Raw genomic sequence first — 17,772 nt, 5'->3', positions numbered from 1 at the left:
GACTTGGAACTGGGACATGTCTCCTGTAGTTTCCACTGATACACAAGAATAAGCCCTGCAAGAGAGATAGGAGTCCACATTTGGCAGTGGTAATCCTCTACAACTAAATCCATCAGCTTTCATGTATCAGAAACCATGCTGAATAAATACACGCAGTGTATTTCTATTAGGGGTTTACACTGCAGAAACTAAATCTGTGTTCAGTTCATTTAGTTGTACAGTTGCACCTTGCCTAACCTGTAGCAAGCCTTGAAGGTCAGTAATGCACACAGTTGCTACTGCATTTAATTTGTGTTCTTGGGCATAGTCTTCTGGGACCACAGCAATCATAAATACTGTTCTTTCTGATAGGCATTTTTGGATTTGGCAAGTGACGCAGGCTACAGCCATTTGCTTCTATGAAATGTAAATAATGTTTGAAACTGATTTTTTTGTAGTAAATCCTTTAACTCATCTTTTTAATAGGAGGAAATTTGGAAACTGTTTCAACGATAGCATTTAACTGATTTTTATGTGGCACAAGAGCAGGGTGGAACCTAGTCCTTGCTCTTGGAAATTCAGAGCTCTGGAGCCATGCTGGCACTGTGGTAGCAAAGGGAGGAGAGGCAAGCAGCTATGTCTTGCTGGATTTTGTGGGCCTCATCTTATGTCGTGCCTTGGCTTCTGTGTATCTGCATAAGCAGCATAAACGTCCTCAGCCCAAAGCCTTCATGAGGTGCACAGGGTTTAGGAATCGGACAGTGATGGGAAAATGCAGCATGGGGGGGTCTTTCTAGATGGTATAATTTAAGAGCAGTACTTTGCACTAAATTATGCAGACCCTCAGGCGCATCAGCCAGCTTTCTGCCCACCCTGCTCTGTGCACAGAGAGAAGAACCCGCAACACTTGCCTGGGCACTGGCATCTTTGTGAGCAGAGGGCTGGAGATGTGTGCAAAGAACATGGTGCAGGACCATGCCACCATGCTGAAGTCCAGAGTTTCATGCAGTTCCCCTCTCCTTCCTTAAGTTTGTTCTCTTTGCTGCTCTATCTACTTGTATTTTCATTTGTTTTGCTTTGTTAGCCTTAAAATACCATTTCTGATTGAGAAGAAGGCTGGAGAGATATGAAGTGCTCTTCTGAAGTCTCAGGATTTAGACAGAGGAAAGGAGTAGGAGAGAGAGGATCCCTCACCACACTCAATTGCCAATTAGTTTGTTGCAAATGTTACCCAGGCAAATTGTTAAATAACATTTTCAAGATGGCAAGATGAAACACTCAAAATTAAGAGGTGTCAGAGGTACAATTGCCTCACAACAGTCCTGCTCCCTTTAAACATGTGTTCCCACCAGACCTCTGCTTCCCATCATAGCCTGTTTTGGTCCAGGTTCCCTGTGCCCCAGGGTCCTGCCTGCTCCCCCAGATGGCTTCTCAGGTGGCTTTGTTGGTTTTTTTCATGTGCCCAATGCACAGTGGTCAGCAGCAGCTTGGAGGACTGAACTGCTAAATGTTTTCATTGGAGCTTCTACCCAAAGCCTAACAAATGTCTGTGGCTCCCTCCCTCGAGGGCAGCAGTCTCTCCAAGTTACAGGTGGGGAAGTGAGGTCCAGAGGGAAAAATAACTAAAAGGATGCTACAGAAAGGCAGGGCTGTCCATGTTGAGCTGAGCACCATTAGCCTTCGTATTTTTTAGCAGGACAAAGTGAGTCATTTGAAGGTTTTCTTTCACTTAATGAAGTGAAAAGATTTGTAAGTCGTTTGGCATGAGGCACACGTGCAGGGGAGTCTTGCTTGGGGTGCAGTTATTTAAACTGTTTTCCAAAGGAAGTGCTGCAGGAGCTCTGTTAACCTTGACAGGCAAAACCTGTGAGTGGGCAAAGTTTCGGAAAATAAACAGTAGAGAAATCTTGCATTATATGGGGTTCAACTGCCTCTGTTATCGAGCTCCTGGAATCCATGCAAGGCAAGAAGAAACCTATTGTTAGTCTTCCAAGAGTGCTTTGGGCAAGTTACGCCGAGTGCAAGCCTGCCTTGGGCTGTCTCCTTCAGCAACTCGTTAAACAGCCCTCTGTGTCTACTCCGTGCAGGTGTTCTCTCGATGGGCATTTCTTTGATGTCTTTTCAATGAAGCTCAAATTTGTGAGTGACATTTGCCTTAAAATGTTAGGGGAGGGAGAGCTATGAAACTACTGGAGGTGGAACTTGGTTTGTTCAGCCAGGATGGGCTTCAGACATTTTGGAGTGATTTAATGCCAATTTGGCCTTCATAAGGTACAAATTAAGGGAACACAAGCAGCTTGGTCTCCATTTTGTCTCTTAATCCACACCAGACTCAGAGAAATGTTCACATACACTGTGCAAATCTTGTGGAATTGGTAGGCTAATTGGACTCGTTAAGGTTTTTAATCTGCTCCCAGATTTCCTGAATTCTTGTATCCAGCAACAGATTTGCAGATATTTGCCACAGAAACTAGCAATGAAATGTAACAATTCCCAGGGCTGTGATTGGAAGTCCCAGTTCTCCAGGCTGCAGGAATAGCAATCCTGTGATTAGCGGTACGCATTTCTGACATAATTTATCATTGTGAAGTACAAGGGCTTTTCTGTATGACTGTGATTAAGATTAATGAGGAGCTGTGCCTTTGAGTCTGTATTTGCTGTGCTGAACAGGTATCTTCCACATCTGTCAGACTGCCTTCCAAGGTACAAAATGATCTATTCCAGGAGAGCGACAAGCAATTGCCTTTTGTCGCAATATTGCCAGCAATGCAGACTGCAAGCAGAACCGCTGAAGGAGTGTTTGTGCGGGGACCAGGTGCGTGCCTGTGTGGGACCCCAGCACTGGGAAGGAAAGTTACATACAAACTGGAAGCACAACCGCAAGATTGCACATGACTGTTTTATTCTGGAAGATGCTCTCCAGGATGGGGTCATAACAGGGAAGGGGGAGAAACACAGAGGTTGTAGGAAGTACCAGCAGCGATACCGAAAATGCTTACTGAACATATTATAGGGGAAATCAATCATACACTGGGTGATGTAGCAATCTGTATTTTTAGGAATGGAATTCCACGAAGAGCTTCATAACCTCGGGACAAAGGAAGGTTTGAAAGGAAGAAAATTAAGCAAAGCCATTGAGAGTTTTGCATGGAATATCACAGTGCTGAAGGTAAGCACAGAAAACACCACCTTCTCTCTCCCATTAACTCTATAAGCAAACATTTGCTCTTTTAGCTCATCTGTTTGTACTGTCTTACTAATACTGAAGCAACATTTTGTTTTAATGGGACGTATAAATTACCCCCAATTATTGAGATTTATCAAGTATATCTAATTACACCTCTGGTTTGGAAGCTGTGGAAGGGAACTTATCTAAGCCTGAACAAAAGAGAAAAGATAGCTTGTGGTTTGTATGCCCAGGGACCTGGTTTTGGTTGTCTGTTCTGCCCCACACACTCTGAATGTGACCTGTCTGTGGTCACCGTGTCTCAGGTACTTGTTTTGTAAAATGAGGACTAGAGCATCTTTTTGGGAAGGGACAGGGCTGGAGGGAGTGTCACGAAAAAACACAAGGAATATTGTCGATCCTGCAGAAATGTCAGGGTTATGTCCAAAAATGGATCATTATCCAAACAGCTAAAAAAGGGAGGGATGAAAATCCCTCCATCCTGGCTGCGCAGTGACACACTGCTCAGTGAGCACATTACTCACCAGGCTTTAGCTACTGGTTTGGCACTGACCAGCCACAAATTGCCACAGTAGCTGGATGGCTGAGCCTGGGTGAAGTTACCCAGGGACAGCTGAAGTTAGAAAGAGGAGAGGATCTGGTGCAGCCATAGCAGACGGCAGGGAGAGGACCTGAGCCAAGCATTCAGGTTGTTAGCATTCAGCTCACACCTTCTTTCACAGACTCATTTCCCACCTTGCTCTGATAGATCACACTTTGATTTCCCCTCGCTCTCTCCCTGCTGCTCCCTCCCTCCAGCTCCCATTAAGCAGATTGCCCTGTCTGACAGCATCTCCCTGTGACCCCCCCCAATGCCTTTCCCTTTGCTGGCATCCCAGGGTGAGCCAGCTGATGACAGGGAATTTTTACAAAGTTCCTCGTCAAATATACACCTAAACGTAACATGACAGGGAATTTTTACAAAGTTCCTCGTCAAATATGCACCTAAACGTAACATACAACAGCGGTAGCAAGAGTAGTAGGAGATGCATGTTTCAGCGTCGTGGAGATGGAAGGAACACTAACATGTCCTGAGCAGGAGGGGGAAAATGGAGGTGGGAATGAAGAGGCTGAGGGGCAAAAATGGGTGGGAGAGGCTGTTGGTAGTAGAGAAGACCTGGGGGACACCTGTGGTTCCTTGCATACCGTGATTCACCATGAGAGAGAGGGAAAGTGAGTAATGGAGTCAGTGTAGGCTCACTTAATAGGTCCTCTGATGAAGAGAAGAGGCAACCAATACAAAGGAAGGGACTGACCTTTTCCACACAGCATAATTGAGGCAAGTAGCTAAAGAGGAAAAAAAAAAACCCAAAACACTAGGCAGTTCTGAACATTAATCTGAATACCTTTAGCTGTGTTAGGTAAAATAAAAGCCTCATGCTCAGAATCACTCTGAACATGGTCAGGGTTACTCTATTTTAGATGTTTGTCAAATGAGAAGTTCAGACCTCTGAGGGTGACCTATGATTAATGAAGGTACAAGCAGGGTATCAGAGAAACATTTCCGATGAAAAACAATTGCTGCCTAGCACATCTTGTCAACATACTGAAAAGCATTTCAAACATCTAGTCAAGGTCAAGGAATAATTGACATGTTTCATTTCTAAGTCACAACTTCTTTTTTACCGTTCTTACATAGTAAAATATTAACAGAGTTTGTGGCAACTATCCACAGGTATAAATGCATGCAAAACACCTTTTCATTCTGTCTGACGTCCAACTCAGCAATGACATTAGGCAACTGGGAGTGTGGTTGTCAAACCTCAGGTGTCTGATACGAGACCGTCAGTCATTGTTCTTATTTTTAAACTTTTTTTTTTTTCTCTTAAAGAATACTGTATTTCAGTGACCCTGCCCATAACAAACCTATTTGCTGGTTACAGCTGCATCTCGTGTTTGGCACTGACTCTCCCCTCTCTGTTGGTGAGAGGTCCCCAGGAGGATTTGGTGAGGAGAGACCAACAACCCTGCCCCACTCAAGCCATCAGTGTCCTCCGTGTGTCTAGTGTCAGGGTGATCACTACAAATATATTTCACTAAATGTTGGTATAGTGACGTGAGAAAAGGAAAAAATAGCCCATAACATCTCGCAAATGCATCAGCTGCTTTACACTAGATGAGGTGAGTGAACGGCACAACACCGACGGGAGAAAGCCTCTTTGTGTGCTCGAGGTGGTTGGAGGCAATTACCTCACGCGGCAGTAGTCAGTCTGTGTGAGGTGCCCATGAGCAATAGCAGGTATTATGTTGTGCTTGTGCCTGCCAGGTGATTAATAGTCTTTTCCTAGGCTAGTGAACCAAAGGCATATTTAATTAATGTATTTCTTTATAAAGAACCATTGCAATACGTAAGCTTTGAATACAAAGAGGGGATGCAATAAGAAATTGCTACTGGCAAAATCATTAAATAGTTACAGAGTACAAGATTAAAGTATATTTTATAAAAATCATAACTGTGGGCATTCTTCATGTTTAAAAATGCCCTGAGGTACTTTTAAGAGGTACCTAATGAGAATGAATCAAAACAATATGTCATTTTCTTCCTTAGTTTATATAAACTTAATTACATATTAGTAATACCCGCTAGAAGGACAAATCATTTGCCAGAACATAAAAATTTTAGTAAGAACAGGGACGTTATAACTTCATGACAGTCAACTTTGACATATATACATATTTTTAAAATGTCACATCTTCTTATTTGGTCCTGTGTTGTGTAAAATACTGTCAGGCTCACAGTCAGTAATATTGAGAGGCACAACAGCAGTACAATAGACAGAAGAATCATGTTCTCACAGTGACATTACAGGAATGGTTATAATCCCAAATTTAGTCTTGCTTTCATTTTTATTTCCGTGCAGCGCTGTCTCTGTGCCTCTCTTTTCCTTTCTGTATTTAATGAAGTGCCAGTAAAATGCAAAGGTAGCAAAAGAAATTTTGTATTTACCACCTCACGGGGACCATAGTGCTAGGAACCGTTTGTTTCATCCTAACGAGCATGCAAAACCGCTTGGCTTGGCTGACGCTCCTTTGCATCAAAAGTTCACAATTCATTTTCATGAGATATTTGCCCATTTTTAAAATAGGTGACTATCCATTTCGTGGAGTGAAGGGGTTCACAAGGGTGTGTGGGCTTGTGCTTGTTTTTCCGCAGATGCTGGAGTTCCTCCCGCCTTCCCCTGGCCAGGTCACGTCCTCCCTGGCACGTGTGGCCGCTTTTGCAGGCAGGCGTGAGCTCTCCTGCCTGCGCTTGGAGAGAGGGGGGTGCCGAGCCGTGACAGGCAGAAGCCGAGAAGCCTCATAAGGGCAGTTCTGGCTTTGAGCTAATGAGTCCTGAGAGCTGGGACATAACCACTTGCACTCAGTGCTGCCGTAGAGCACTAGACGGCTTTCAGGTCAGCTATGCTCACCTACGTACGGGCAGCGTGCGTGCAGGGCCAGCTCGGGTCTGCTCCCAGCCCTCTTGGCTGCCGCTTCTCCTGGGGCCCTTCTGCCTGCTCCGTCTGCCTCTCCCACAGGATCTCGTCCCAAGCGTTTTCCAGTAAGTGAGGCACTTTCAGCATCTGTCACGTGTGCAAACCACTGATTTAATGACTGCTTTATGAGTTTTTGAGAAAGTTTTGGGGAAAAAAAGTTGTAGCCTGCAAAACTGCTCTCCTTGCTGAGGCAAGACTGTCACGGACTACCAGGAGGTGTTTACTCCCGCAAAGAATTTGGGACCCACCTGAGTTCCAAGAGCCTGGCAAGTAAGCCAAGCAAAGTTCGAGTGTGTTGACTGTGGTTCGGATTTATTGCTCTCACACAGACATGCTTTGTCTGTCTGCAGACATATTTTGCTGAGCTATCTGTGCTTTGGTGGATCAGCACATAGAAAGTCTAGGAACAATACCACCAAATACTTGCCTGCATGTTGATGGTAATATCTAGATATTAATATTTAGATATTAATATACCAACATACAGACTTATTTATAGACAAAACATGGGAAGACAAAGATAAAGTGGCATTTACTGTATTGGTCTTCTACTGAAGGCAAAAACACCCAAATGTTTGAATCTGGTCTCTGCTCTGAAATGCATTAATGTTTTTTTAAATCTTTTTTGCTGCCCATGGTAAGATTCTGCCTCTGCTGCCGTAAGTGTGTTCTGTCTTACTAGGACTCCAATTGTTAGTGCATGCTATGAGACATCAAGTGGTTAAATTTTCAGGGATCATTTCAGCACCTGTCCATGAGTGTATCTGCTAATTATCCTGCATTTAAATTAATGTTGATTAGATGTATAAAGAGAGAGGTTGCTGAATGCAGAAGGCGTACAATTATTAAATTGATAATGCAGTTCACTCTTTGGGGGAGAAATCCACAATTTTTATGATGTAGTTGTGATCAATGTTAGCTCTGGTGTAAGTGGTTTTATGCAGCAAAACTGTGCACAGATAGCACTTTTGGAGGACCGTATCCACAAATGACCTGTTTCTTCATCACAGTCATTTGTGACAATCAGCCTTCAGTTGCTTGGGAGACCTGCAGCATCCAGACCTCTCACTTGGGTAGCAGAGCCCCAAATGTGCACTTTGAGGCTACTTGGAGAGATAAAAGCCAGATTTCTGAAAGACGTACATACAGACAGCCCTATACTTATCTGGCTTCACCTAAACTGAGCTGAATTTAGCATCGCTACAAGGTATTGGTTTTCTTAAGGAAGAAAAGCAACGAGTTGCTGCTGATATTTGGAAGAACTAGGTCCATTCACAGCCTTAATTTAAGGATTATTATAGTGCACTATGGGAGTGTTTTTAATGGATACTCTACAGTACTCTTGTAAGTAAGATTTATTTGGGTCTTTTCACAACAGTCCTTTTTCCTGTAGTTAGGCAAGAACCATTGCTTCGCTCCTTGGCATGCTACAGAGTGGGCAAAGAGCAGTATGGCAGTATCTTGGGGACATTTCATGTAATTAAGTACAATGGTAACAATATATTCTACCAGATGTCATACAATTGCTGCCAAAGGATTTGCACAACGATTTACACTACCTAGATCTTAAGTGAGAGCACAGTGAATTCATGAGCCCCTGTAAAGCTGCTGCATTCCATGTACATGTATATTTCTTTCCCTGTAAGTGTCAGTTAGGCTTCCCCTGATCCCCCCCAAAATTCCTCCTATCTTATGTCCCTCCTTTTCCCAGCATATCTCTGTGGATATAAGCACATCGGTGGTCAATTTGTGAAACTGCAAAAATAGGTGAACTATAAGCCATAGTGGCTTAGCAACAAATTCTTGTGATTTGCTGTCATCTTGTGACAGTGATAGTCCAGCAAGAGCAGTAGGCAGGATTGATTTGCATGGCATGGAGACTTCACGCTTGTCTTTTAAATGCACGGCTCGTTGTATTGTTCCATGTCTACTCGTCTCCAGATCTCCCCAGATAAATGTCTTTTGAATGTGGTTATCCCAAAGGCTCTTTTTCCAGAGAGGTTAAATGCCTCTCCTGCTGTCTAGTCCTTATGTTGTTTGCATTTCCTTTGTTGATGCAGTTCAGAGTGGTGTTTCTAACTTTTAAACCTCTCCAGTCTGTGTGCCCTGGCTACGTTTGAAGGATCTGCTGCCTCACTCCGAGACCGGCTCAGCTGCAGCTGAGACTGGCTGAGCCAATCAGTCTTTGATGAGACGACAGATTTTACAAACCTACGAGGAAATGCAGAGCTGCTCTAATTACTCACGTAGTTACTAGATCAGGTTGGTCTCTTACGCGTGAACTGAAGGACAAAAAAAAAAAAAAAGCACGAAACAGCTGGCTTTTCTGAGAGAGTGCTAAAGAGAAGGTGAAAAGGTCCAGCAAGGTCAACTTCTGTTTATTGTTGTAAATACCAACCTGCTTAGCTTGAACCAGTTTATTTAAAAGTAGAGGGAAAGGTGAGGAAGGAGATAGGTTTAGGTTGTTCCTTACTGAGCATGTGAAGAGTCTGGAGGAGCAGCATGGGAGCACAACTCCTTCCCGGGCCCTTCGCGTGCTGTGAACGAGGTGGTGGCTCCCAGCTCCGAAGCTCATTTGGAGGACAAAGCCTGTGCTCCTGGCCCTCAGGCTGTGCCACAGGGCTCATCTGTCTATGGGGCAGTGTTTCAAGATTTTTCTGGGATAGGGGGATTTAGAGTCCTTTAAATAATACTGAGCTACATAAGGAGGTAAAACTGCGTGATGCACATGCAAAGCTGTTTTGATCGGTGTATTTTGTAAACCAACAGAACCAAACCACATAACTATTAAGGTAGGCAGATCCTTCTTGTACGTAGCAGAGTGCTGTTCTGTGCTGATTCTGTTGGTAAATGCCTGCTTGAACTCTCCCCCATACCGCTCACAGCACTGGCTTTTGCCTTTCTTATCCAAGCCCAAAGACAGGAACCAGAGCTCTCTGAAAGACGCTTAGTCTCGGTGGATTTTGTCAGTTGTATCTGGTGGTGGAAACTTCTCAAGTTACTTCAACAGTGTGTATCAGGGTAAAATGAGTGTAATCCCAGTTTCTCAGCGGTACTAGTTAATCAACTGGAATATCCTGTTCTTCTTGGCTGTCAGCCATGCTGCCGAGCATTGCTCCAGGGAGGATGTAGTGAGCAGTCTCAAACAAGTACAGCATGGCCTCTCTGGGTACCTGGCTACTCCCTGCGAGCTTTTGAAGCCCTAATGGTGTTTCTGACAAGGTCTCCGTTTTCTTGGCCAAGGAACATTTCAAGATATGAATAGGATTTAGAGCAAATTAAATATTCACGTGTGTTTAAAATACACACAAAGGCCACCCAGGCAATCTTAAATCTGCAAGTACCGAATGCTGGCAACAGCAGGGACTAACGGGGGAAGGGAGAGCAATGACCGACAGCGTTTACAGCTCTTGCTCCTTCATGACACTGTGAGTTTCTGAGGAGATGTGCTACAGCATGGAGTCCCACAATGGCTTGACAAAGAGGAGAGACTTTGTCCCATATTAGTCGCTTATTCCTGGTTTTTTGTCCAATACTGGCACAGCAGGAGTGTTTTATTGACTGGCAAGAAGCCAGTCCCGACATTGTCCAGACATTCGGATCAGGCAAGAGTCGGTGCTTAACCATCTAGGCACAGGGGATCCACGTGCATCTGCAGTGGCCTGCCTGCAGCGCTGGTGCTTGTGATGAGCAGCACTCACCTCCCCACCTCGTGCGGCCCCCGCAGGACCAAGCCCAATTAATAGTTTCTGTTCAGTCAGGGAGCACGCACCATTTTCTGACTTTTCTCCAGCCTTTAAGAGCTATTTGGGTGCATAGAAAATAGGTTTGGAAGGGCCTGTGGGAGGCTATATAGTTCCTCCTGCTGCCCCAATGCAGGGTCAAACTGAATATTTAGCTGCTGGGGATCTAAGCCCTGCTCAAATACTTGGCATGGAAGGTGCTTGGTATGAAGCTGTGGTGTTCTCCATGGTGACACCCAGTGTCTGGGGAACTCAGGGACCCAGAGTCAGTTGGCACTTGGGGAAAGAGCTGATGGCCAGAGTCATTTGAGCAGAAATATGGGTGTCTGCCATTTTTCTCACTCCCTCTTCCTCCTCCAGCACCAGGGCTCCGCTCCCGCAGGTGTTTCACAACAGTGGTTTAGGGACAAGACCCTCTTGCAATCAGTGTGGGACCCAAGTGTAGGACAGACCACAAATGGAGGGTCAACAAAGTTCATCCAGAAAACAAGTGCTGTGAGTTGCCTTCCTTTGGTGTAAACCTTCTTTAAAATTTTTTTTCTTTTGGACTGCAATCCAAAGTTCTGCATTTCAGATGTAAATATTATTCCTTCAATTCTGCTGGGATGGGTTTGTATGTGTGCAAACACACATGCATGTACGTATATAGGAGGTGAGACAGGCCATCAAATACATACGCAGAACAGCAGTAACTTTGTGACAAAAAGAACAGATTAGAGAAACGGAAGATGGTATGAAAAGCCTCGAGTGATATCTTGCTTAGCTCATTTTCCTTGTATTTGACTAAAATAAGCCAGAGATAGACAGTAAGCAATCTTGTGATGTGCCTTTTATTTTGAGTGATGTGACAAATTGCCAAAAGCCATGCATCCGATGCCAAGCCGCTGGCTGTGCACATGGGGCGAGGTGCATCGCATTGCAGCGATGGTGGTGGGAGACAGGGCCAGGAGCGTGCGGAATCGCTGTGCCTGGCGCCCCTTGTGCCAAGGCCACCTCGGTGGCGCGGGCTTCAAGCCCGACAGAGGGTTGGCACGCTGAGGTGCTGTGTGTAGAAAACCAATTTTAGCATTGCTTCACAAATGGAGGCTTGTCAAGATGTTTAAATAGCACTAGTCTGCCAAAATAGATGGATATCTCTCTCCTTGTGTAGGCTCGCTGCTCAGTGAAGCCCCCTCCTTGGTCAACTGTCCTGTCTCAGGTACCCCCGTGTGCCTCACTGTCGTCTCCATCCTTCCTGTCTCTTCTCCTCAGCCTCAACTCCCCCTTCCCTCTGCATCACCCCAATTGTGCGTATCATCTAAATCATGCTAAAGCAGTGGGAGAACCACCACGTTCCTTGCCTTACACATGCGTCCGATTCTCTCCCATCCTTGATCTGGACTAAACTTCTCATGACTCTAAAGCTGTCTCCACCTGTGTTGTGGTTCGCATGAGTTTATCGCTCTGTATTTGTGCCAACTTCACCCTGGGATAGCTGTATGGGATCTGGCTCTCCGCTGTTCTCCCACTGGTGGGGCAGACCCCTTCACAGCCTGAGCCTCAGTTGCGCTGCTGTCATCTCTCTTCTTTACCAACCTGGCAGGGATTTTAGCACCTGGGTGTGAAGGCCAGCTTCTCTCGGGGGTATGGGTCATCTGGTCCAAAGACTGTGCAACTGGAAAAGTAATTAATAACGTTCAGGTAATGATGTGTGAATACAAAGAGAGTTTGTTCTCCAAATGCTGCTCTGAGCAGTAACAAGATTATCACCTATGAGGAGGTTATTTGAAAAACCAGCAGGTAGGATTACAAGTTCCTTGAGGGAACTCATCTTTTGAGGAAAAGGAGCTACTCCTGCACATATGTGTGCCTGAGCAGAACTGAGCTGATAAATGGGTAGTACTAAGAGGGGTGGGGGGGAAGATGTCTGAATGGAATGATGTTTGTAAATGGTTCCCCATCTGGCATCCTGGCTTGCATCAGAAAGAGTGTGGCCAGCAGTAGTAGGGAGGTGATCGTGCCCCTGTACTCGGCGCTGGTGAGGCCGCACCTCGAATACTGTGTGCAGTTTTGGGCCCCTCACTGCAAGAAGGACATTGAGGTGCTGGAGCATGTCCAGAGAAGGGCGATGGAGCTGGTGAAGGGTCTGGAGCACAAGTCTTATGAGGAGCGGCTGAGGGAACGGGAGTTGTTTAGCATGGAGAAAAGGAGGCTGAGGGGAGACCTTACCACGCTCCGCAGCTACCTAAAAGGAGGTTGTAGCGAGGTGAGTGCTGGTTTCTTCTCCCTAGTGACAAGTGATAGGACAAGGGGAAATGGCCTCGAGTTGCGCCAGGGGAGGTTTAGATTGGATATCAGGAAAAACTTCTTCTGGAAGGGTTGTCAGGCATTGGAATGAGCTGCCCAGGGAGGTGTTTGAGTCACCATCCCTGGAAGTGTTTAAAAGACGTGTGGATGAGGCGCTTAGGGACATGGTTTAGTGGTGGACTTAGCAGCGTTAGGTTAATTGTTGGACTTGATGATCTTACAGGTCTTTTCCAACCGAAATGATTCTATGTTTCTAAAGGAGGATTGCTTGGGTGTAAAAACCGGGTCAGTGTCATCTCCCATAACTTGCAGGAGGAGACAGTGAAAGCAGGAACTGCAACTGGCGTAGGAGCTTCAGCAACTTCTGCCACCGTCCCCTCCCCTGCAACAGTGACATTTTCATCTGAGACATGGATATCAAAGACTGCCATACCCGGCGGTGGAGTTAATTAACACAACCTGGAAGACATGGAAGTTGGGAATGTTGTTTGTGCCAATCTGACAACATGACCTCATTCAGCGGAATTAAAAGGGCTGTAATGACAGTATAAGTTTCAGCAGAAATTCACACATTTCTTGCTTTTATCTGTCAATGGCTGTACTAACAAAGAAAGAAAGAAAATGAGCAGCTGCCTCTGTGAGGTGTTAAAGATTGCATTATAACCCAAGCCCATCCGCTGCCAGTCCTGTCTTACGCAGCTCAAGCAGTGAGGCAGTGTGCTGGAGTGGTAGGAGCCTTTCCTCTGGGTCCTTTCCCGGTCCATGGGGTAGCACTGGGCTTGTGTCCCAGGCAGTGCTCCTGCCCCGATGCCTGGCACTAGTGAGCGGCTTGGAGAGAGCTTTTTCTTCCCGGGTTGGCAGTGTCCCGTGGTGCCTCACCTGGATGATTATTCATAACACTGAAGACCTCGGTGGTCTTTTCCTTTGCACCCTGACATTCACTGTTGATGTTGTTTAAGAGTGGTCAGTTAAGCAGCGCGGTATTTCTTATGTGCCAAGACACACAAAATGGATGTTTTTTCTTGGGCTCAGGGACTGACTATTGCTTAGAAAACTCCAGTTATCTCTTTACGCAATTTGGAGGGTTCCTGATGTCCCTTAAATAATACATGAGAAGAAAGATTCAGTTGCATGGTTATTTATTATTGAAAAGACACGCTACATTTTTAAATAATTTCAGTTGTATTTTAATCTCCGTTATTTAGCAAATTCACTTCACATCCTAGAATTTGCTTTTGCTGTGCTCATCTCGTCCCTCCCCAGCTAGCACAAGTTGCGGCTTCTGGCCTGTGTAGAAATGACACTGATGGTGCCTGCCAGGGTGTTTTGTCTTCCTCGTGTCTTAAACAGTCGAATGCCATTGTGAATCAGCGTTGTGCGTCCTGGTGAAGATCTGGAGGAGCTGTGATTGCTTCAGGCCTAACGAAATGCAGGTAGAGAAAACTCCCTTTGTTTTCCTCCAGATGTGGAGCTTGTGTGTGTCAGCTCAGTGCCCTGCCTGCGGCAAGGTAACCCACAGGCTCTGGGAAGATTTTTACCCAAAGCAGTGGTGTTCCTACGCTGTTAAATTCCCCGGTTCGTTTAGACACAGGTCTTTGTGCCGCCAGGGAGCTTCCTCTTTCGGCAGCCTGCGTGTGCATTGCCGTCGCACGAGGGAGCGTGTGTCTGAGCAAAGGGCTAGGTGGCCCATAGTGGGACAGAGCAAGAGGGAATTGCTGCCTGAAGCCTCCACCCACAGTCATTTTTTCTGAATTTGTGTAGGGCTGTTGAGTATCAGGGAGAGACCGGGGTACTGATTTGTACATGGTGGGAACATTAAGAGAGGATCGCTTGTACATTGTTTTTTCTCTGGCATTTGCTTATTGTTAAATCTGAATTGTGCCGTTCTCTGGGAGCTGTAAACCGGTGCTAGCCTGAAATGGTTGTGTTTGAATGTAAGCTTTGGTGTGTGCCAAGAGATTTAACATCTTCTAAAAATTACCTTTGTGGCATATTTTGAGCTCGTTACAGCTACTGTCAGCAGATCACAGAGAGTTCCCAGCGCTTATAAATGATGGGAAGCTGACTGCCCCTTTTATTATGTGAATTACGTGCCAGCATCTACAAAACCCCGCTGCCTGTGGGGGAATGGGTGTTTAATTGAAGCTAATTCCCTGGGGGAGCTCCGGAGGCGATGAAAGCTGCCGCTTACTCCATCGAAATTTCCTCCTCTCCCATTGCTGAGATGGTGGTTGGGTTTTCCCTGGCACTGTCAGTGGCCTTGGTCAAATCCTGTGACGTACTTTATAACTGAGTGATACCTGGCCCTTGTGCTTTGCTGAAGCTAGGGGCTAGTGTGTCTCTGTATGAATGCCAGGTCCTCTCCCTCTCTCTCCTGAGCATAGGTAGGAATCCTCTCTCCACATGTCGGGATGTGCATAATACCATTGCTAGCCAGGACCTTTGAGGACTTTTGCACTTGCGTGAGTACAGGAGTCAGGGGACCTGAGCTCTGAATCCATCAGGCAGCCATTTGCTGGCATGACCTTCCCCGTTTCATTGTGCCAGTCCAGCTTCCATTACTGCCTCCTGACATTGAAAGGAGAAAATGTTCATCCACACTGCTAACATATTCTGAGGGCTGCGGTTAAAGAAATGAAACACTATTTAAGTCAATGGCAGTATTGATTAATTTTTGTAGTCTGCAGCCACCAGCAGTAGAGGGCTGCGGAGTAAAGGCTTCTGTATTAACATATATGATAACTGGCAATATGGATCTGCAGGGAGGGCTTGGACAGTCAGTTGAAAGCCACAGACTGCATTAAGTGGAAGTTGTAGGTGTTCAGTGAGATGAGGCATTTGCTTTGCTGTTACTCTTCCCCAGCAACACTGGTAGATCCCATAAGCCCTAAATGTGGCAGGCGTTCCCAAAAACTTGCGCGGGAGCTAGGGAAATCAGAGGCCCAAGTGCTTGCAGGTGGAAATAAGCTTTACTGTATGAACAACGGATTGGGAAACTGTGATCTTGTATATTGTATCCTTGACAGCTACAGTCTTCTTTTATGCGGGTCAGGCGGAATCAAGTGCAAGGTGACAAACCCTGCGGGAGCTAAAGGACCCTTTCTTATGGGTCATGTCCCCAGGTACAGGTGGGAACCATTTGAGGAGAAAAGCTGAGGCAAAACCAGTGATTCTGTTGCTGTGGCAGCTGCTGTTTATTTTTAGATCACAAAAAGAAAAAGATGGCATTGCTTATGTCAGATAGGCTGTGCACGTGAGAGAGCATACTAAAAAGACACGACCGTCAGACTTAGAGGAGTAAGTTAAAAAGGCCTGTATAGTAGTTTTTTTCTCCAGCATCCTCTGTGTTATGGATCAGACATAGGTCCCATATTGGCAGGAGGAGCCTTACTGATAGGCTGCGATCGCTCTGAATTGACAGCGCAGGCAGTGACGATAATTGCAGTTAAGTGCTCTGCGTGTTCTCACTTGGTGTCGCCTGGGCTCCTGCTGCGTTGTGCCAGTGACCTGGCGATGCTGGTGTACCTAGCACCGGGAGGAGGTGAGCCATGTGAAGGCACTGGAAAGCACCTGAAAATTTTTTTTATGTTTTCAAGTAGTGACAAAGCACAGCTCAGCCTGAGGAGCCTAATTTAGCAGTCTGGGGTGAACGGGCTGAGACTGGAGGCTGCTGGCAGCATCAGGAGAAGGATAGTTTCCTTCAGCGGGTGGCTTGGTGGTCTGAAGCTGTGTAGTCTAAATTCATCCTCTCCAACCCTCACCAGTAACTGTGGAGGTGTTACTACAGCCCTCTCTATCAGGCTTAAAAACTGAGTTCAGTTTTGCTGGAAAGCCTCTTCTGTGGCATGGCATCATAACGGGTTGGAAATTATGTTTGTTCAGTTTCCCTCATTGACATTTTGGGGCAATGAATGTGTAAATGAATACTACAGTCCCCATCCTGCACCACTTACTTTTGTGCTTGGCTCACTCTGGTTGCTTTGTGTCTCCATTCTCATCCTTCACAGAGAGTTTTCACATCCAGCCATCCCTATTTCTGATCCCTCCTGATTTTCTCCTCCCCTCCCAGTCGCTTCGTTTTGGTAGCTCTCTGCCTGCTGGGTCAGTATGCTGCTTACAGAAATAACCGTATCGGCTCCTGTTTGTGCTTGGTTTCACATCTGCACTGGGAGGGTGAGGCTGGGATTCTCCCAAGGGATACAAGCCCTTTTAGCGCGGGGCCCACGGCTGCTGTGCCTACAGGAGCCTCTTTGACCTCTGGCTGGGGGAACGTGAGCAGATAAGGTGGCTCGGCTCTGCTTTACTGAGCTCACTGGCCAGTCTCACCACCAAACCTGCCTTTCACTGCAGGGGACCAGAATGACAGGGCTGGTCCCTGGACAGGGAATGTCCCAGGGAATGACGAGGTGGATCAGAGCATTTGCTTAGGCATCTTCTAAAAACTTGTTCCCTCCTAGCAGTTAGACAGCGTTTTGTGTTATTTTTTTTTCTTTCTTCACTTAACCTTTCACGTGATTTGTAGCTGTTGGTCTCAGCTTAAAGCTTTCTGCTTCAACATAACATTGTTTGTGGTCTGTGCTGCTTGTGAACAGGTTAGAAACTGACTGCCCACAGGACCTCACATGAAGGGAAGGAGAGCAGCCAAACCAGAGGGGTGGCATGTCCTCTCTGGGGAAGTAGGAAGGGGGAGCTCGGGTGTCTTCTGCAGATTCTTGCAGCCCAGTCAGCTGGTGATGTTTGCCAGCCACCACCGCAGCAGGAGGATTTGCAAACCATATAGTTGCTAAGAAATTAGTGTTTGTGCCAGGTGGCTACTCGGAGTCAAGGGGAGCATAAGGAGCTGTGCGCGGGAACAAGCACTGCGTGAGTACGCGCTGTTACCTGTCCAGAAAGGCTGTGCTCTGACTGGCGTAATTTCATTTCATCTTAATTAGATTGTTTCAGTTAGCATTAAGCACAGCTGCAGGTGGGTTTTTTTAGCTGTTGTCCTAAGCAGTAGTCTAAGGAGAGCAGTGAGTGTTTGTGCTACGTCTCCTGTAACACTCCCCCTGCCAAAAAACCC

The 17,772-nt window shown here is 46.1% G+C and overlaps 1 protein-coding gene across 2 annotated transcripts in view; it reads left to right on the top strand.

Moving 5' to 3' along the window:
- PLCL1 (phospholipase C like 1 (inactive)) overlaps positions 1-17,772 on the top strand; it is a 217,252-nt gene that overhangs the window by 187,721 nt on the left and 11,759 nt on the right. For both annotated transcript variants that reach the window (XM_059820460.1, XM_059820459.1), the window contains one exon: positions 3,039-3,148. In XM_059820460.1, the coding sequence (XP_059676443.1) occupies positions 3,039-3,148 (110 nt within the window). The remainder of the gene's footprint in view (positions 1-3,038; positions 3,149-17,772) is intronic.

Source organism: Gavia stellata, chromosome 8 (genome assembly GCF_030936135.1).
Source record: "Gavia stellata isolate bGavSte3 chromosome 8, bGavSte3.hap2, whole genome shotgun sequence".
Lineage (NCBI taxonomy): Eukaryota > Metazoa > Chordata > Aves > Gaviiformes > Gaviidae > Gavia > Gavia stellata.
The sequence above is the reverse complement of the archived record's forward strand: the minus strand, read 5'-3'. Positions and strand labels throughout refer to the sequence as shown.